At 41.9% G+C, this 21,261-nt stretch overlaps 2 protein-coding genes across 4 annotated transcripts in view; one reads left to right on the plus strand and one right to left on the minus strand.

Annotated features, from left to right (window-relative positions):
• Positions 1-19,596, minus strand: part of LOC131114699 (uncharacterized) — a 234,994-nt gene extending 215,398 nt beyond the window's left edge. Inside the window, exons 1-2 of one of the 2 annotated variants that reach the window (XR_009122017.1) lie at positions 18,333-19,596; positions 17,327-17,479 (exon numbers count right to left, since the gene is read on the minus strand). The gene's annotated coding sequence lies outside the window, so the exon portion shown is untranslated. The remainder of the gene's footprint in view (positions 1-17,326; positions 17,480-18,332) is intronic. The other variant, XM_058064339.1, reaches the window with a different exon arrangement.
• tbx3a (T-box transcription factor 3a) lies at positions 2,771-12,497 on the plus strand. Of its 2 annotated transcripts, none has more exons than XM_058064334.1 (7): positions 2,771-3,798; positions 4,222-4,504; positions 5,421-5,567; positions 6,323-6,399; positions 6,665-6,822; positions 7,471-8,120; positions 10,567-12,497. In XM_058064334.1, exons 1-7 carry the CDS (start codon positions 3,389-3,391, stop codon positions 11,029-11,031), a joined length of 2,190 nt encoding a protein of 729 aa, XP_057920317.1. In that variant the 5' UTR covers positions 2,771-3,388; the 3' UTR covers positions 11,032-12,497. The 2 variants fall into 2 exon arrangements, with proteins under 2 accessions (XP_057920317.1, XP_057920319.1); XM_058064336.1 differs by having other exon boundaries at positions 4,222-4,489.
• Positions 19,597-21,261: the final 1,665 nt, after the last annotated feature.

The raw sequence follows: 21,261 nt of genomic DNA on the forward strand, positions 1-21,261 counted from the left end.
AGGGATGTTGCGTTTTCATCATTTATCTGGGATCTGGGAGTTTCACTTTTTTCTGCAAATTTTTTCTGCCGTTTCAGTCCACTTGCATCGGCACCTAGTCCAGGCAGGTTGGACTTTTAGGTTGGGGTTCCCTTTTTGGCATTTCTGTTTGTGGTTTGGAATCGAATGAGAGCACACCTGTGTCACTGGCAATTAGCGTGCCGCTTAAGTTTGGCTGTGGTTTCTGCTAGTTGCCAGATCGTTGTCATTGCTGGCTCTTTTTGGTAAGATGTTTGGACTGCGTTGGTTTTCCGCTGCATTCCTGAAAGCCTTTTCAAGGCAGGGGTTCCCTGGTCAGTTTTCACGATGCCCTGGCCTGTTTTTTGTTTATGGAATAAACAACGTTTTAACCGTGCTAACCTCTGCGGTAACATTTCATGACATCATAACGACATAGCAATACATATGCTAAGATGTTATACTATAAGTGACAAAGCGTGTTCATTTTTTTCTTTCGAGTAGTATTTTTGTACTGCCACAGGCCATTTATATAACTACCTGCATACCACAAGAAGCCCCCAGGCCGCACTTTGGACAACTCTGATCTAAATACACTTTTTTTTTTTTTTTTAGGCGAAGAGCTGACAAAGTTAGCCCATCAAGGCGAGCCTTTTTATTGCCATTTCCAGGTCCCTGGGAGCCCTAACCCAGTAAAAGTTTATACAGCGTATTGACCGTCCTCTACTTGCTGAGCAAATGAAGCCAAGTCCAGGCTGCACGGAGCCCTGAGAGGCTGCCGCTCTGTCAACTGCCTTCCTATTTGATGACACCTCATTGAAATGTGCCACTAATGGGAGGACGGTGTTTGGAAAAAAGAAGACCCTGGGACCTCACGCAGTATACCGAGCGGCAGGTTGAAATATTACGATTCTTTTCAGACATGTTGAATTGTGCAGGTGTGACCTTGATGTACTTCAATTGTAACTTTAAGCATGGAACTGTAACTCTTTGTTTTTTTTTTAATAGTGATGTTTTCTGCTGAAAATCAATAATAATATACCCCCCCTTCCAATGGGGGCATACAGAAAAACTTAACACACACTCTAGCCAAAGAGTTACATAGAAACACCCAACCTGTCAAAATAAATACTATTAGTGTCATATCATGTAGCGTTATTTTTTTTCATAACATTACAACTTTTAAATATTAGAATATACCACGTGTCAATAAAAATGAGCTTCCAGATCAGAGTGCCACACCTTGGACACCTCTGGTAAACACACACACACACACACACATATATGAATGCATGCATACACAAGTGCAAATCTTCCATAAGAGTCATTTTGTCAAACATGACATGGCAAATCTACACTAAATGAAAAATCCATTAACACTATTATACATTTTAACAACTCCCTAAGACAATTATTATTTAGTATTTTCTTAACAGTGGTGCACATGACAAATCCTGGAATGAATTTGCAGCTTTTTTTTAGGTTAAATAAATTCATCAGATTCATGCAAAAAATGTGCACTATTGTTGGAAAAAAGGGAGCACTTAGGTTTGAGACTAAACTGTGTTTGTCCGAGGTGAACGAATGGTCACAGCTCTTTAGTTTACTTGTGAATTTAGAGTAAATAGCATTTTAAAGAGGTGAAGATAGTGTGTATGTGTATTTTAGACTCACTCCAGACTTATTCCGGCATGCATTAGAATCTTTAAAGGCTCTATTCACATCCGTGCGCGCCGTGGATTAACCTTTTAATAAATATTGTGACTATAAGCGGGTAGGGAGAGGGGAGGGGGGAAAAAAGCAGGGCAGGACGCGCTTATAATAATAACAGCACATAAGCGCAACATTTGCATGCAGATAACATTGTTTTTTTTCTTACATGATAAATAGAACTGTGAGCTGCCATGCAATGCTTGAAATTGAATTGTTCTAGAGCAGTTGTGCCGGGAAGTGCTCTATATTTGCCTGCACGATTGATTGGTTATGATTCAGAATATCTGTTGCCGTTTTGATGCCAGAGATGATAGCTGATGCACACACACACACACACACACAAGTGGAGAATCAATGACTTGTTTGACATGCATTATTTTAAAAATTATAAATGTGCATATAAAAACATCAAAAAATAAATAAATGTGACATTTATAAAATGCCCAAATGGGAGAAATGTTCGCATGCACAAGCAGAATGCAATGATGAGTAAGACAGCATTATAGCTTGTCATCTAGCGCCTCTTCCTATTTGTTCCGCAACAGGAAATGGTGCTTTTGTTCATGGAATAGCTGCATATCGTGCGCAAATATGGTTAAATTGTGCAAAAGCACACATAGGAACTCATGGTCGAAACCGCTGTTGGAAATAAATGACGGGCTCCGAGAATCAGCCGGACACGTGAGAACATCTCAGCCGGGAAAGAGCGTCGCTTCCCCCGGCTTGGCTCGCCTCCTCGCCCCGCTACGCCTCGCGGAGCTGCATGTTGACATATTCACACCGCGTGGAGCGACTGATTGACTGGCTGGCCGACTGTGACTGAAGCTGGGTTTCACAAGCAAAGCCATTTTTCTCGGGTTTTTTTTTTCTTCTTCTTCTTCTTCTTCTTCCAGGTTCCAAACACCTTTTTTAAGTCCCAAGTCTGATCTGCCCCCCACCCTCCTGCACCCGGACCTGTTAAAACCCCGCCCCCATGGAGCCTCACAATTGGTCCGAAAGCGTCAAAGAGCCAATCAAAGGGAGTTGGCTGCAACACATCCATCCTGCGTGGAGCCCCGTGGGCCACAGAAGGCGCTAGGAAAATCACGGAGCCGGGACCTTACCACACTCTCTCTCCTTCCCCTCTCTCTCTCTCTCCCTCTCTCTCTCTCTCTCTCTCTCTCTCTCTTCAAGCTGCGTGGACGACTTGTTTCTCCGCGCACGTCCTTCCCAGAAATGCGAGTAAAGGAGCGAGGACGCCTGGCGTGTGCATGACTGAGTGCAGTGCGTAAAAAAGAAAAAACGGACAACGGCAGGACGCCGCAAGGAGGGAGGATTACAGGAGGGGAATATTTCCACGCGCCGCCGAGAAGCCATCCACCAAGCCAGACAAGCCGACCGGGAGGGACGCGTTCTTTTTTTTCTGTGACCGGGAATGGCGACGCTGTGAACGGGAAGAATGCACCGTGACGCACCCGAGTTGGTTTGATTCCACTCACCGGCGAGGAGGCGTCCGAATGAGCGTCAAACTCTAAGAAAGTCCACCCGGAGAACATCCTCATCATCGTCATCGCTGCGAGTTTGAAGGACTTCTTCAGAATATCCCACTCCTCCCTCCTCCTTCTTCGTCTTCTTCTTGTTTTATTCCAAACTCTCCCAAGTCCAAGCCCACGTCCACACTTGGTTGCAAAGCACTTGGATGAACTTCCTGATGAGAGATCCAGTCATCCAGGGCTCGAGTATGGCATATCATCCGTTTATACCTCACCGGGGTCCGGACTTTGCCATGAGCGCCATGCTGGGCCACCAGCCGCCCTTCTTCCCCGCCCTGGCGCTGCCTCCCAGCGGCTCGCTCTCGCTGCCGGGCGCCTTGGGCAAGCCGATCATGGATCAGCTGATGGGAGGAGCGGCGGACTCCGGGCTGCACTTCTCCTCGCTGGGCCACCAGGCAGCCGCAGCAGCCGCAGCAGCCGCGCACCTCCGGCCTCTGAAGAGCCTGGAGCCCGAGGAGGAGGTGGAGGACGACCCGAAAGTCCACCTGGAAGCCAAGGAGCTGTGGGAGCTCTTCCACAAGAGGGGCACCGAAATGGTGATCACCAAATCTGGAAGGTGAAAAGCTCTCTCCTTTGGTGTCTTCCGTGGGAATTATTTTTGATAAAAGGTGTTCAAATCCTACAAAAACTCCGTGGGTTTAAAACTACAATTCAAATAGCTGGGGAGCTTTTATAAAAGCATAACAATTAAAAAGTAAATGTCCTGCTTCTGAGGTACAAAAGAAAAAGGACAAAATGTTAGAATAAGAGTGTAAATAAATATTGGAGTATTGCAGTAATTAAGCCTGCTTTGCTGTGTGTACACACACTGATTTTCTCCTGATAATCCTATCATTCCTGTCGTTGTTGCACTTTCAATGGAGCGGTTAGCTGTGTTACTTTTGCTTTCGAATAAAATGGCTGCAGTTGCAGGCCCACTAAAGAATTGAAAACACCGGACTGATATTGACGCTTTGCAAAATGTGCTTCTCCCCTGCAGGAGGATGTTCCCCCCCTTCAAAGTGAGGTGCACAGGCCTGGACAAGAAGGCCAAATACATCCTCCTCATGGACATCGTGGCAGCCGACGACTGCAGGTACAAGTTCCACAACTCCCGCTGGATGGTGGCGGGCAAGGCGGACCCGGAGATGCCAAAGAGGATGTACATCCACCCGGACAGCCCCGCCACCGGGGAGCAGTGGATGTCCAAAGTGGTCAACTTCCATAAGCTCAAGCTGACCAATAACATCTCCGACAAGCATGGATTTGTAAGTTCTACTAATGTATGTCAATTTTACTATTTTTTACATAATAACTGTCTTGTATATATTCATATATAACTGCCTTTTCCTGCTTGAATTGTCATGGATGTGTTTAATATTTACAAAAAATACCGTATATTCAATTTACCCCTGCAAGCCATAATATTAGGTACACCTGCTCTATTTAGATATAATTTCAAATATTTTTTTGTACTTAACGTACACTTAACCATAAGCCATAATATCAGTGACATCCAATTAATATTTTTTAAATGGACATGGAATTTTGCACGTGTATCCTGGGGTTTTAATTTGAAATTCACTACACACATTTCCGGGTCATTTCCGATGTTTGCTTAGCTTCTTTATCTACATTGTCATTCAAATGTTTTATGTCATGTGCAGCATCCACCGACATGCTCCATCATGGTTAGGTATTACATATTACATATTAATACATCATAGAGAGGTGTTTCTAATATTTTGGGGGTGTCTAATTTAGCGGTATTGTTAGGGAGGTCAAATGTGATAATTTTAATGAAAATATATGATGCAGTTTTTCTAAAAAAAAATGTGCAGTGCATGATGGAGAAAGATGTTTCTAATGTTTTGGCTGCTGCATGAGAGGGTAAAATATGAAATGTTTATTACAAATGTTGTGCTGTTTTTGCAGTCTTTTTTATGCTGAACTTTTGGGAATCAAAATGTGATATTTTGATTCAAAATATATCAGGCAGTTTAAAAAAAATGCCGTTTGATGTTTCTTGTGGGGTTAATATTATAATTCGCAATGCAATCCAGTGTAATTTTATATTTTCGTGGCATGCATTTTTGACTTTAATTCCAATTCCACCCAACAGGAAGTGATTTAAATGACATAAAGGCAGTGCTTTTATGTTTTTTTTTTTGTTGTTTTTTTTGTAATGTGTTTCTGCAGACTATACTGAACTCCATGCACAAATATCAGCCTCGCTTTCACATCGTTAGGGCCAACGACATCCTCAAGCTGCCCTACAGCACCTTTAGGACCTACGTGTTCCCGGAGACAGACTTCATTGCAGTGACTGCTTATCAGAACGACAAGGTAAGGACGATCATTGAGAATTCTAAAAAGGGGGGGGTAAGAATGAGGAAATATTGAGAAAATTACCCCTTTGCTTGTTGCATGCAGCTATTCAACACTAAGTGTCGTTTTGTTGTCATAAAAAATTAAAGATACTCCTGCAGGAGGTGACGTGATGCAGGTTATCATGCTTTTTTTCTTAATCACGTGGAAGGGATTTGGCGCACACACACACACTTGCTGCATGTGTAAAAAAATAGTAGGGGGTTGAGAAATGAAGGGGAAAAAAGAAGAAGGCTCCGAGCATGCATGAATGGAGAAACAGAAAAGGCTTTTCGTGTCACACTACACGCTGCGTGGTTGCATTGTGTGTGTATGTATGTGTGTGTGTGTGTGTGTGTGTGTTGCCCCCCCCACACACACACTCCTTCCGTGGGGATACATGTGAAATCATTTTTTTTATAATCATCTGGACTCTTTGATATCTGAGAAATGTTGATGGCGCCTCCTTCCACCAGTTTGCAATGGTAACACGTCTTCAGATGGGGGGTGTAAATAATAAAAAAGAAAAAGGTTCACACACACACACACACACACACACACACACACACACATACGAAAAAATGTGAGCTTGTGTGTGCCTGTTTTTGTTTTATGAGTATGCTAAAAATCAAAGAAAGTGTTCCACATTGTGACCCCCTTTGGGGGGCAAGTGAGGGGGATTACTTCAACTGCTGCTAAAACATTAAATTACACATTTTTTTTCTATTTTGCAGATAACTCAGCTTAAAATTGACCACAACCCTTTTGCCAAAGGCTTCCGTGACACAGGCAACGGCCGGCGGGAAAAGAGGTAAAATATATAAATATATAAATAAATAAATCCCCCTGTTGGTTGCATTAAAAACGCGTCAAAGCGTCAAAATGAACCCGGAGGGTGTGGATGCTGGTGCTCGCTGTAAAAAGTTCCTGTTCTATGGAGCATATTTAATTAATTAGCCGGCTTTTATAAGCATCAGCATCACCACCACTGCAGTGGGAATGGACGTGGGTCCCAGTGGCAGCACACCTCTCTTTCTCTTCGGGCGTTAATCGTGACGAATAAATGTTGTGTGCAGGAAACAGTTGGCCCTGCAGTCCATTCGCTCCTACGAGGAGCAGCAGAAGAAGGAGAACGGAGCTTCAGACGACTCCTCGGGAGAGCAGGCCCCCTTTAAATGCTTCGGCCAGGCCTCCTCCCCCGCCGTGTCGACCGTGGGCCCCCCACACCTGAAAGGTACTCAGCCGTGTGGGTGTGCTTTTGGAAAAAGTAGCCCACTACGACGTTTAAGTGCTAGACGTGCTAGAATTGGGGGTTCAGGGGGTTCATTAAACACATTACAGCTCGTCCTCCTTGCTACGCATGCGCACTGTTTACACTCCAGTGATTCTTTAGTCTTACAGAATATATAAAACCGTTGCAAATAAGCTCCAGTAGTAGTACAATATAAAGTACAAGTACACACACTATTGTAGGCCTGTACACAAAAAAAGGATTTCAATGAACATAATAAATGCGCAAATACAAAATTCAGTAAAGTGTTTTTGAAATATTCGCTACACTTTCACAATGGTTGAGAATTGTATTATCGTATATGGTATTTTGTACCTCTGCACAATCTAACGATATCCAAAACACAAACGATAAACATTGCATATCTTTAACCGGTGTGTATTATTTCATACGTTCAATAACTGGGTCAAATTGTAACAAGTTGTTGAAAAAGTTGAATTCGCTACGGGACATAAAAGAGAGGCTTTCACCCAGAAGATGACTTTTGATGACTGTTGTAATTCTAATTAAACTAATTACACTTGTTGGATTAGTGGGGATTTAGCGAGGTGTTAAGAGATCGTTAATTGTTTGTGTTTTTTTTTTAAATAGACTTCTGTGACAGCGACGACGACAGCGACGACGAGAGCAAAGATGGACACGTCAAAGACGGCCCGGACTCCAGCAAGATCTCCACCACGACGGAGGACGGCAAAGACCCCGAAGCCAGCCCGGTGAAGAGTCACCTGTTCGGCGGAGGAGGCGGCGACCCCATCGGGCGAAACCGCGACGGCAGCCCGAGGACTGAGCGAGGCCGGGCGGACTCCCGTCAGAGCCCCATCACTGTCATCTCCAGCACCACTCGCTCCGGGGAAGACGTGAAGAGTCCCAGTTTGGAGCCGGCCAAGGAGGACGATTGCCGGCAGTTGGGCAAGGACTCCTTCGTGCCTTTGACTGTGCAGACCGAGGGTGCCCACATGGGCCACGGCCACTTGCCCAACTTCGGATTTCCGGGCGGGCTGACGGGACAGCAGTTTTTCAACCACTTAGGGGGCGCGCACCCCTTTCTCCTCCACCCGAGTCAGTTCAACATGGGGGGCGCCTTCTCGAATATGGCCGCGGGCATGGGACCCCTACTGGCCGCCGTGTCTACGGGAGGGGTGAGCAGCATGGACACCAGCAGCATGGCCTCCTCCCCACAGAGCTTGGCTGGCGCTCCGGGCCTGCCCTTCCATCTGCAGCAGCACGTCTTGGCCTCGCAGGTAAACCATGCCCCCTGCTCCCCTTTCATGTCAGCCCCCCCAGATGTACTCTTATGCTAATTTTGCATGCATGGAGAACACGTGGGTGCGTGCTTTTTTTTTGCTATGTTTTTATATAAATATGCTTTAATATTCACGGTTAGGGTGACATTAGGAACACCTGCACAATCTCATTAGATCCGATGGGGGGGGGGGTGCATTTGCAGTCTAGGATTTATAGTCAAGTTCAGAATTGGAGGTACATCAGCACCGTCTATTTTTATCAAATACATTTGTGGGGTTTTACAAGAAAATATACTGAAATTATGGCAGTAGGTGCACCGCACAATTATTTTGTAGTTTCCAAACAAGTGTCCATGCCAAATAATGCACTGTATTAAATATATAGAGCGGTAAACCTGCAAAAAAAAATGCATATCTTGAAATTATAGTCATAAATGAATATTATGTCTACCTGCTATGCTGTATGTTTGCATGAAGACACTTCATAAACACACACTGCAAGTCATAAGCTGGACAGTGTCCAAACCTTGGCTGGCAGGTTATATCAGAGACCCAGTGGGGACATGGTGGCCTCGGCCACCCCACTGGCATCAACGTATTGCCACCCCTATATGTCAGTAATGGTCTCACCTTGGACACCCCAGTGAAAAATGTGTGGCTCCTCCACTGGTCACACTATTAGGTACACCTGTGTAAGGCTACTGATCTATTGCTAGTTCAGGAAATCAAGAAATCGAGACACGTCATGTAAAACGTTACATGTATTCCCAAAATCTGTGTTTTTTTTAACAAGAAAATATTCAGAATTTATAATCACAAGCCACACTATTATTCTACTAAATCCATACACACACACACACACACAGTCATGTTGTTGAATGAGAATGTGTCCAAACATTTGACTGTTGGTGTGCTAGCGTACATGGTACACCTGCACCATGAGATCCAATATGGTATCAAAGCATCCTGTCTTCATAGAAATTCACATAAAACATGAATAACGAGTCCTTGGGTACACACGATGCATCGTGAGCCATATGCAATAAAAGCTATATCTATATTACTACACATGGGGTACACCTGTGATGAAAAACCACAAACTATGTCTTCATGTAAAGATGAGGCATCATGTGGAAAAAGTTGGGGGAAAGGTTAAATTGTTCATAATTATGGAGTGAGTTTGAGTTCCTGAATGACCGAGCGTGTCCAAACGTTTGTGTTGTTTTTGTTGTTGCGACCAAAACATTAGAAACACCGCCCTGTCACCTTCAACGTCTAAAACGCTCGCCATTTTAACGCTCCACGCGTCTCCCGAGTGCAGACGTGAGGAATTTTAATACGCATTAGAAAATTCTTGAACTTAAGGCAAAGCTGTTTACACACATAGGCTGCTGTGCATTTTGGGGCTGGGGCTTGGGGGGGGGGGTGATGATATTTTGTTACGGGACCAGATTTGCTGTGTGTTAACCTGTGGGTGTGTTAATATGTGCTGATGAAAAAAATCAGTGACTGTGTACGCAAGACGGCACACATGCTTTGTTTTGATCCATGCGGAGGCTCAGCACAGGTTGCCAGGCCCTGGGGGCAAGACCGTTGCAGTGTTGCCCCCGATAACCCCTTCGAGTGTTAGCACTCCTAACAGAGTCATTCCGCCAGTACAGCCACTAAGACGTGTATAATAACAAACATAGGAAATAAACACAGGAAATACATGTAAAGTGTTTGCGTCGGGACAATAGGGGCGAGGGAACGATGCATAACCACTCCGATATTACATTCTTATGATTTTTGGTTTGTACGCAAACACAATGACACTCGAAACAAGATTCCCACGACACTTTACAGAAGGGTGTGGTGTACCGTAGACATCACGGAGAAGTACAACAACATCCCCGAACTGTAGGAAGTAGATGTAGCGACGCAGTTCAAGTCAGGGTAAGAGGTTATCTGAAAAAGTGCCGATGCCAACAGGATACGGTGCATTCAAGTACAGCTTATATACACCACGGTGGGGGGCTCAGCTCAAAGTGCGGTTAGGGGTTTTGTCAGTTGGTAGTTTGATTCCAAAACTACTCTTTGTAAGGGGGGTGTCTTTCACTTTTGGACAGAATTTCTCGGTAAACAACACACGACTCTCAAAGACAGCGAGTAATGGAGATGTATGAAGTAGCAAAAGTAGTACCCCCCCGCCCCCGATTACCAGCTGGTCACACACAACGCTACACCACTGATCCAGTATGCCATGGTTCAATGTTGGTTGTAATCTATTGTACTTTGCAGTACTATAAATCAGGGGGATTCAAAGGATGGCCTCCATTCAAAGACCACAATACAATTGCCCCCCCCCCAGTCCCAAAAGTGTTTTTCTGGAGCATATTTGATGCCTCTTCTGCCCACCCAAGACTGTGCTAACATGTACTTTATGGTCTGCCCCCCTCCACAGGGTCTGGCCATGTCGCCCTTTGGAAGTCTCTTCCCCTATCCCTACACGTACATGGCGGCAGCCGCAGCAGCATCATCCGCCGCCGCCGCAGCCGCCTCATCCTCCTCATCGTCCTCTTCAGTGCACCGGCACCCCTTCCTGAACGCGGTGCGCCCCCGACTCAGGTACAACCCCTACTCCCTCCCTATGACGGTACCGGACAGCACCCTCCTCACCACGGCCACCATGCCCTCCCTGGCCCCCGGCGGGGCAGACCTAAAGGGGGACGTCCTGATCCCGTCCAGCCCCGTGTCGGCAGGCGGGGTCACGCTGGACTCCACGTCGGAGGTGACGAGTCGCACAAGTCGCTCGGTGTCACCCAAAATTTGCACGGAGAAAGAGGGTGCTAGTGAGCTGCAGAGCATCCAACGCCTGGTCAGTGGACTGGACTCGCACCAGGACAGGTCAAGAAGCGGGTCGCCTTAAGGGGGACGCCCCCCCTTGACTCAACTACACTTTTTAGTTACTATCTTCATTTTCAAGGCGTCCCAAATGTTGGAAAGTGTCTCCGATGATGAGCAGGAGGACTTCACAGATGAATGCAGGTTTTTAAAGGAAAAAAAAACATGGAATTGTTTTAATTTCTGAAATGCACTTTGGTTTAAATACACATCTGTATTTTGTTCTTGTTTTAAATTAAACAACACTTAACCTGTCATTTTGAATACCATACAAGTATTGAAAGTGAAAAGTGGTCATGAGACAATTTTTTTTTTAAGTTGCTGCTGTCTCCTAACTTCACACACACACACACACACACAGACACACAACAAAATGTTTGTTTTATGTACTTCCCAATATGCACTCTGAATTTACACACCATTTCCACTACGGCTAAACATAACCTACCTTGAAGAGACTGCTGTATTTGTTGTACAATCCATTGACTAATTGGCCTGGTAATGTTGCATGCCCTTTATCTCCTCCATTGGCAACTTCATAACAAACCCAACACTTAACTTTTCTAAAGTTTTATTTCTTTTTTTTTTTTTACAAAAATAATAACATCTGCTTAATTGGATTATGAATATTTTTTTTTAGCTTTTTAAATCTGGATAAGAACAAAACTTATAAAATTCAAAATATTAAAAAAATACATCTCTTTAATTGGAAATATATATATTTTAAATCTTTTTAATTCTGGGCAAAAAAAAAGGCCATGATGTTCAACAGGCAAAGGGAAGCAGACAATTCAAAATATAAAAAAATTTAAAAAGGTAGTATTGACTCTACATGTACATATGGAAATATAAAATATTTATGTATAATTATTTCATATTGTGTGTAAATAAAAAAGTAGTTTGTCCTAGGGTTCTGTTCTGTTAATTTATTGTCAATATATCTGTGTAATAATAATAATAATAATAATAATAATAGTTTGTGGGCTATTATCCTTTTTTGTTGCCATCTACATTTATAACTTCATTCTTCTTTTTTAAAAAAAAACTTAAAATATGGATTTTATTCCTCCCTTAATATCCACTCTGCTAGTTATTCACACTCATGTGCCATTGTATTTTTCACTTGTTGTCCTGAGTGTGTGTGTGTGCGCGCGCGTGTGTGTGTGTGTGTGTGTGTGTGTGTGTGTGCGTGAGAGTGTGTGAAGTGCTACTGTTCTCAATGCGACAACGAACGCACCGCACCAATGGCTTGAAAACCTTTTTTTTAATAACTTTTTTTTTTAGAAAAGCAAAACAAGTGTTTAAGTAGGAGAAAATAAAAAGTGGATTTTTTTTCCTCTTATGGAAATTTGTAAACCTGGTCGTTACAAGTGCCGCATAATCTCTAAAGAAAATATGAAGGTTTCGTTTGTTTGTGTTTCTTATCTTTGGGTTGTATCGGATTTCTGTCTAGTTTACAACAACGTGTTCTTGAAAGTTTCAATAAAACATTGAAATGTCCTCTTTTTACCTGTGCGTGTTCGTGTCATTATTCAAGTGTTTTGCGCAAAAAAAAAAACTGCAGTGCAAATATGAATTGCTACAATCAAAGTCATAATCTCACTATACCACTGCGGAGGTTTATTGGTGTAAAAAGGAGGGAAAATCGCTATAAACAGTTTAAAAAAAAAAACAGGAGTTGGAGGTGAAAAGCTCCTCTCCTAATTGCTCCGCCTCGGAGTCAAGAGTTTATCAGGTAGCCATCTTTATTTGTATGCAGTCTAGTTAATGTGCAGCGAGGCTGGCGCTGCTAGATGGCCGCCTTATTGCTCACCTGGCGCCCCGCTCCTTGCGCATATCTGCCGTTTTATTGCACGGCGGGCGGCTGGGCGTCTGCCTGCACGGCGCCCCCCGGTGGAGTTTTGATTGACACGGTCAAGGGGGGTGCAGTGTTTAATCATGAGGCGGTTGTCGTTTGCGCCATAATATGCCTAATATTTAGACTCTGGCAAGAAGAGTAAAATAATCCCAGGAATGCAATATGATGCATTATAATATCATGAAAGCATGACTATCTTTCTACATGTTTGGAATCAAAAGTGTTGCTTCCAAGGCCTACAATGTAATTAATTAAAGAAGGCCAAAGATAGACACTTGATGCACACCTGTTCATGTTGTGTGCTATGTAGTCCAATATTTCCAACACAAACTACACGGGTCCACTCCAGAAATGGAAGTCCACACAAGAAAAATACACAAGTATTCCAAACGCAGACAAAAATCAGTGAGTTTGTCTGCCAGATTTCATGTTTCGACTCCAACCCGCCAGATCTGGTCCAACAGGTTGTGTAGTCGGGATGTGACGGGTCAGTGGCGCCATCTAGTGGCAGCCTGAGTCAACCATGCCAATTATTTTCAACACGTGACTGTCAAGGGGACGTACCACTACAAGATTATACATGACACTGTATGTAGGCGACGAATCAAATATATATACAGTTTAGCATAGCATAGAGCAACAGTACAGTATAGTATAGTATAGTATAGTGTAGCATGCTATAGTACAGTATACCACAGTATGTTATATTAGTTCAGCGTTTACCTGTATGTGTGCTTGGATAAACATACCGTAGTGCCAGAAGATAACAGCTCTAATGAGAGCAAGCAGAGCCGCCATTAGAGGAGCACCCAAGGGCAGATGGATGCTAAACAGTACCACCGGTGCTCACAGCATGTTGAATGTAAAATAACTTGAATCCGCAAAGATGAGAACATCTGATGACACATACTGTTATTCTCTAGTGCCGGAATTCTCAGCATAATCTCAATGATGGAAATGCTGCTCATGATACTGATGACATATTTGTACACATGCTGGAGGATGCAAGATTATGTTAAAAATATGTTACGTTATCTAATGTCTGATCTACACACTAACAACACCTTACAGATTACTAAAACAAGTAGAGAGCTCGTGTCGTATAGAGGATCTTTGATTTGTGTGTGGCAGTCGCTCATTAAAAACAACAGCACTCCTGTCCTATAGAGCAGGGATTCCCAAAGTGTGGGCTGCAGCCCCCTGGTGGGCAGTGGTGGTACTGCGGGTGGGCCATGAGAGGTCGTTAAAAATTGAATTTTGCAAATATTATTTTTATTGTAAAATATTTATTGCACGATTTAAATAAATATATTTATAGGCATAAGTAATAACCTATTATGTTATTGCCCTGTCACAATATTTTAGGAACCTTATACAGTTTATAATTGGAACATAGCTCTCTGGCCATCATGCCAGTCTTGAATGCAGTTATGAAAAGTATGAGAATTAATTCTGTCTTGTGTGTAGAGAATCTTAAGTAGTTCCTTAAAAGCAGCAAAGCCCTCATGTCATATCAACGATCTTTGTTTTCTCCTGACTTTACAGTATGACTTAATTTCGACTATATTAGCCAGCAATGCAATGAACAGTCCTGGTCTGCAAGGTAGCATCAAGGCCTTGCATGGAGTGGTAGCCCCCTCTAGTGTCCAAATAAGTCTACTACAAGCAAAAGTGTGGGCCAAAACACCCCAAGTAACACTAATGTAAGTTGAATAAACCAATCGATGAAATAATTTGAGAGCAACTGGTATGATGTAAGGAGGAGGGTGTTGGGATATTTCAATCCGCCCACCAGTGGAAGTGAAGTGAAGCCCTCCAACGCTGTCAGGCGGTGACACCGATACTCGAGGTGTCAAGGTGCTGTGCAAACATCATTTCACCCTGTCTGGCTGTTTGAAGGGAACAAGCCCAGCAGGAGTAAAAGCAACTTTGGTGTTGTGAGATGTTTCAAAGTGATAAATTCCCCCTGCGAGGATGAGGTTACGTGCTCACGTCGCCGGGTGACATGTCTCCATTGCTGTTGCTGTCAAAGTGACTGCTTCTTCTTCTCCTTCCTGGTCATGATACCCCGTACCCTGCAGCACTTTGCTCCGTCCTGACATGTTCACGGACATATTTGAAAAATGCTGTCTTTTGCTTTTATTTGAATTTGCCTGTAAAACCATGGAAGTTACCTTCATGGGTTTTTTTTTAGGTCACAGAATAAGATAACTAATAGAAAAAATTGGATTTATAGCAATGTGAAATTAATTGTATATAATAATTATGACTGAACAGTCAACGTTTTAAATATTTTTCTATACAGTATACTTAAATATGTGCTATATGTTTAATTTATTATTTTGTTTAGCTCCTCAGTATATTCATTGTGTGTGTATATATATATATATATATATATATATATATATATATATATATATATATATATATATATATATATATACATATATACATATATACACACATAATAAATAATAAATTAATTAATAATAATAAATATATACACATAAATAACTTATTTATATTTTAAGTGCAATTACTGGAGATTCAACCTTTTTTCAATTTGTAAAACTACTGTGTAATGGAATAGGTATTAATTCTATGTAAATGTCTGCCTTTACTGTATATTATAATATATACTTTATACAGTATATTGTGCTTACTATATATGTGTGCTGTGAACTTATTTATACAAGTAGTACGTCCCATTGTGGCTCGGAAATTGAAACTGGACTCTTATTTGTTTATTATTATAATATATATATTCGTGAGTATTTTTTTTTTAGTTCAGAGTAGTTTTTATATAAGATGCCATATGTATTTTGCTTCATTATAACATTGATTAAACTTGGGCAAGTAACGCAATCCATGCTGCCTCAATTGCTTCAAAAATATTTTTACTGATTAACTGAGTGATTAATCAATTTTGATGCCCATTTCGACTCAGACCAATTGCTAATGTATGTACGTCTTTTCAGGATTATACCACATCTGCATGTGACATCTGTAAGGCCTCCAAGCAGGCGGCCAGATGTACAGGAAAACGACATGTGTGGCATATGGTGGTCTTCCACTTAAACAGGCTCCTCACGTGCATTTCACTCATTGGGGCTTCTTAAATAGCAGCCGCAGGATCCCCCTTTTTCTTAAGGAGGGCGGGGGGCTTAGGCGTTTACTCTCACTACTTTAGGCTGGAAGTCTAAATGAGCTGTGTGGAGCAGGAGAAGACAGCCAGCGCTCCTTTCAAGGACCCTAATGGTCTCCAACATCAGCCTCACTTCATACACAACCAGCGGTGGCACATTAGAGATGAGCGCTCAATGCAAAAACACTGACAGACGCACGCCAACGCTGTTCGCGGCATGCATGCAAAGCTTTAAAATACATGGGTCAATTCCAACATGCACAGATACAGACAATGACCATGTCACGTTATGCAACTCTGGTCTCTAATTGGTGGAACAAAACGGTGAATAAAAAAGGTGACAATGATTACTGTATCAGAGCCGACTGGTTCTTTTGGCAATAAGCAACTGCTGTTGTCTTTATATCTTGATTTTTACACTGTAAATTTTCAGTAGGAAAGACGTAGCCCATACGGGCACACAAGCTATATACAAACATGTATACAGTAAGTCGCTCCGGAGTATAAGTCACAGGACCAGCCAAACCATGTGGTACAAAAATCAAGGCAATCCGCCCCCAAATTTATTTGTAATAATTACCTATTTGCCAGCAGCCCTGGCCAATAACACACATCATAAATACAATGAAATATGTACAGTTAATCCATGTGATCGGTATCGGCCAATCTCTATCATATAGATCATGGGTATCAGAATCGGCACCATGAAACCCTGATGGGAGCAAATATTCCCAGAGTATACAGTAAGTATGCTGGTGCACAAACCCCTGCTTCTGAGCAATGCAGTAATCCACACACAAACACTCCACCTCTTTGAGCTCACATTACACAACTTCTATCACTCAAAGTACATTTTGGTTACTTCAAAAAGAAAAACATGACTCCATCAGCAGAGTTCCCCAGACCTGAGGGGGAAAAAAACCCACACCAATCTGTTGAATGCACGCAAACGTTAATAATATAAGTAGCAGCGCTATTTATTATCTCTGAAAATAGACAGTTTGCGGCACAACATTGGTCACACTCCAAAGCACAAAACAAGTCAAGCATGACAAAACTCGAATATGTACCAATTCACTCCCAATAAAAAATTAAGAATAAAATAGAAATGGCTAAATGAACTAAAAATACCAATATAAGACATTCAGAAGACACACTCTGATAATATGACCTGATAATATGAACATAATGAGCTACACAGGTCACATGTTAGTCAATAGTGAGCAGACATTGTGAGCAGCCCCCCCCCCCAAAAAGGTAGGCCAGGCATGACTTCACTGCAGCATGGTAGTGTGTGTTTGCTAAGTATTGTCTTACCTGTTGCAGGTTGGCTGGAACTGTCAATGAAGCGGTCTTGATGGTCTCGATTCAATTTTGGGTGGGTTTCAACAGCAAAAAATAAAAAATCCAAAAACCCAGTGAATATTCCCACTTGGGAATCATCATTTCTTCAACATGAAGAGTGATGACCTGCAGAAGCCACACGTGTGTCAGTCAGACAGTCTTACAGAGCCACACTCAAATGACCTTGGCCCCTCCCACTTCAGGTAAAAGCCACCTGGTTGCTCAAAAGTTCATCCATCTGACCACAAAACTGGGATATTTTAAACAAAACACATTCTAATTGATATTTGGAGGGTTAAAACTAAACAAAATTAAATATATTGCAACAGGAAACGTGCATAAAGCACAATGAACCAACAGAAGCAAACCAACCAGCTGGACTGAATTAGGGCAAATAAATCAGAGTCAGGTGTGAATGAGTAAAGGTGGACTACAAAGACCAAGACAGGAAGTGTAACAAAATACCTTATTTTTTTTAATAATATATAGTAAAATATGTTTATATTTCTGTTGAAAATGGTTGTTGAAGGTGTTGCCTGTGCTAACTTTCCAATTCCAATTCCAATTCCAGTATATTCTGCCTTCTGGCTGCCCTGACATGGTAGCCACGCCCAAAGACGGCATATTTATTTTTTGATGGGGATTTTGGTTGAAAAAAAGTCAAGTTTAGAGCCAAAAAGGGATAGCAACTCATTATTTTTCATGGAATGTATCCAACAATATTTAAGAAATTGCCCCATAATATAATAATAATATAAATATAATTTTAAATATATAATATATAAATGTAATGATGATGCAGGGAAATTCACAACTTATAAAGCTTTGATGTCACTGCATGTTCTGCTCATCGCCACAAGGAGGCGTATTTGATAGCTAATTTAGGGCTGTTATGATATGCTGTGATGCATAGTCCACAATGAATGTATTTCTCTGAAGAAACATCTCAGGGACTTTCTTAGTTGGAAATTAGGGTAACCTGCAAAACGCCTTTCCGCTGATGTAACAGGATATTCTGGATTCAAAGCCGTTTTTTTCCATAAGTTCATTTTCCAGTTCTCCACTTTCAAGGCCCCTCCTGGACGTCGTCAACGTGAGGAAAAGAAACCATTCCATATATACATTTGCGGATCTGACAGAGAAGTCGTAATATATTGAGGTTTAAGGCACCCTGACCCCAGCGAGGTGAGACGTGATGGCCCGCAGGCCCACACCGCATCCCCCAGGTCTGTGGAGGTACAGAGGAGACCACACCACATGCTTCCCATGGTCTTTAGCTTTGCATGTGTGCGTCACTGCACGCCAACAGTCCTATAGTTTTCTGCATGTTAGTTACATGACATGTGCAAGGAAATGTTCCAATACTGACAACTTCACATATGTTACAATTATTATTGCATTAATGAATTATCCGGGAAAAAATTTTACCAGAACTAACTGCACAATTTTTCTTGTAAAAGAAAAGTAGTATTACCTTTGCCCCCAAAGCCAAAGGTCCCATTTAATGGCTGTCTCAGCTAGTCTGTTACGGCGTAGTATTAAAATAATTTGAGATGTCAGACTTTATACAAGAAAAAAATTACTATTACGAGATTTAAGTAACTTTTTATACAGGCATTGCCTGAGACAGCTATAAAAAGGGGAACTTATGTGACCTTTGACCTTGGGCATGTGGCGGGGCAGAAAGGCGGAAGTGAGAGGGGCTAGCCATGCTAATCTGCTAGCTCAAGACCTATTTTCCCTCTGACAAAATTACGCGTAAATTTACGACTTTATCTTTGATATCTGATTAATTTTTCAATGTGTCCTAAATACTTTGTCTTAAATATCAGTTAAATATGGACTATTAAGGTTAAATACGTTCATTCAATCTCCTTCTACTTTCGGCTTTTCTCGTTACAGGTCGCCATAGCGGTTCATGTGTTCCTATCTTGCCCTGTCCTTTTTTGTCTTCCTCGGTCAGCCTTCCCCTTCTGCTTGCCCCTGGCAGCTCCAACGCCAACATCCTTCTACCGATATAATCACAATCCCTTCTGCTCAAATGGCCAAACCATCCTAGCCTAGCGCTCTGATCCTGTCTGCCAGACGTCATAAAGTGGACTCTTCCTTTATTGGTGGAATTGTCATTGCATAGCATTGACAGTAGAGGGCGGCAGAGTACATCAAATATACATACGCAGACTCGTGGGTGCAAATTTGTAGCATTTTTTTCTGTTAATATTATTACATAATTTCAATTTGATTAAAATTACACCTTTTAGAATTGTTAACTTTAAAAAGTAGACATAAATCAATTTTGAACATATATATATATATACAGTATATATAGACTTAGCCCAATAGGGGGTAGGGCATCTGCGTGTGTGTGTGTGTGTGTGTGTGTGTGTGTGTGGTGGTGGTGGTGTTGGCTTGATCAGGAAGTTGGAATGTGGGTCCCCGTGTGTGTGATGTGATTGTTTGCAGGAACATGTCAGCCCCAAGCTCCTCACCACCCGCCGCCAAAAGGCCCTCCCAGCCCGATCCTGGGCCTTGTAGCTTGCGGCGGCTCGGGCCTATAAAAGTAGACCTCTTGTACACATAAATGCATGTATACGTGTGTAAGTGTGTACCTTAGTGCCATGTGTTGTTGCCATGGAGGCACAGATAGCTTATCATCCTGGTCTTACTCCAGTAGAACAAGGGTGAAGTCACTTAGAAGGTCATAGGTCAGCTGGGCTGGGGTCCATGTGGGGAGGAAAACAATCAGACTGGTGGTGTATTCAAGGTGCTCTGTAAATGCTAATTGACACTTGTGGGATAGTAGTGGAACATGTAAAGGAATAAAACGTATTCATGGGAATAATTTTGTAAATATGAACGAATTATCAGTTGAAATGTATTCATGTCAATGAGCTAAATTAAAAAATAAATACATAAATTACAAAGCATGTATTATTTACTATTAAAAAATACTGCAGTCTGTTTTGTACCACCACACTTGGCTGCTAAAAAAGTGAAAAAAAATGCATAAATGTCAATTTCCCTTAGTTTGAAGTACTTTAAATAGTAGAGAAGAGTACAAATACAATAATTATTTTTTTTTCAATTTGTTGCACAATATCTAATTATTAATTAATTGGAGAAAAATGTCATAAATGTACATTTTTAACGCCTGCATACTTTACTACACAAGTGTGCATTATTTTTCACATTTTACCATTAAAATAGCAGGGTAAAAAACTGAAAAAATTACATGAATAAAAAATTATTTTCACATTTTGTATCACCACCATTAATGATGCAAAATTAAGAACGGAAAAAATTGACAATTTTGCACATTTTTAAAAGAATTGTGCTGCTCACTTTTGCAAAACAATAGATGAAAAGCTTATCAGTCAAGGTAATTTGTCTCTCTTTTACCACTTTAAATGTGTGTGTGTGGGGGGGGGGTCTATCCCCCGTTTTGTACCACCACATTTAACTTTCAGCTGCAAGTTCTAGAAGGAAAAAAGTCCCAGCACACTTAACTGCAGAGTTAAAGAAAATAGGGGCAAAATAGCTAAAAGGGCATTCTTATTTATTATTACTTTAAATAGCCACCTTTATCAGAAGCAGAAAAATGTTTCAGAATTTTTTAGGAATTTTTATGCATTTTAAGTGTTTTTTTCTCTTAAATGTAGCCCCCCACCTGATAAACAACACTGAATAAGGTTATTGGTCCACATGTCAGTTTGTCTCACTTTTCTTCCATGAATCTTGACCACACAGTCGTCTGCAGTGGACAGCCACAAAGTAGGAGCACCTATTTACACCCGTGTGTGTGTGTGTGTGTATGTGTGTGTGTGTGTATGTGTGTGTGTGTGTTGCATATAAACCACAAGATTAAACCACAAGATTTTGGCTACTTGCTTCAATGTGTTGCAGGCTTA

This window comes from Doryrhamphus excisus, chromosome 2, assembly GCF_030265055.1.
Source record: "Doryrhamphus excisus isolate RoL2022-K1 chromosome 2, RoL_Dexc_1.0, whole genome shotgun sequence".
NCBI lineage: Eukaryota > Metazoa > Chordata > Actinopteri > Syngnathiformes > Syngnathidae > Doryrhamphus > Doryrhamphus excisus.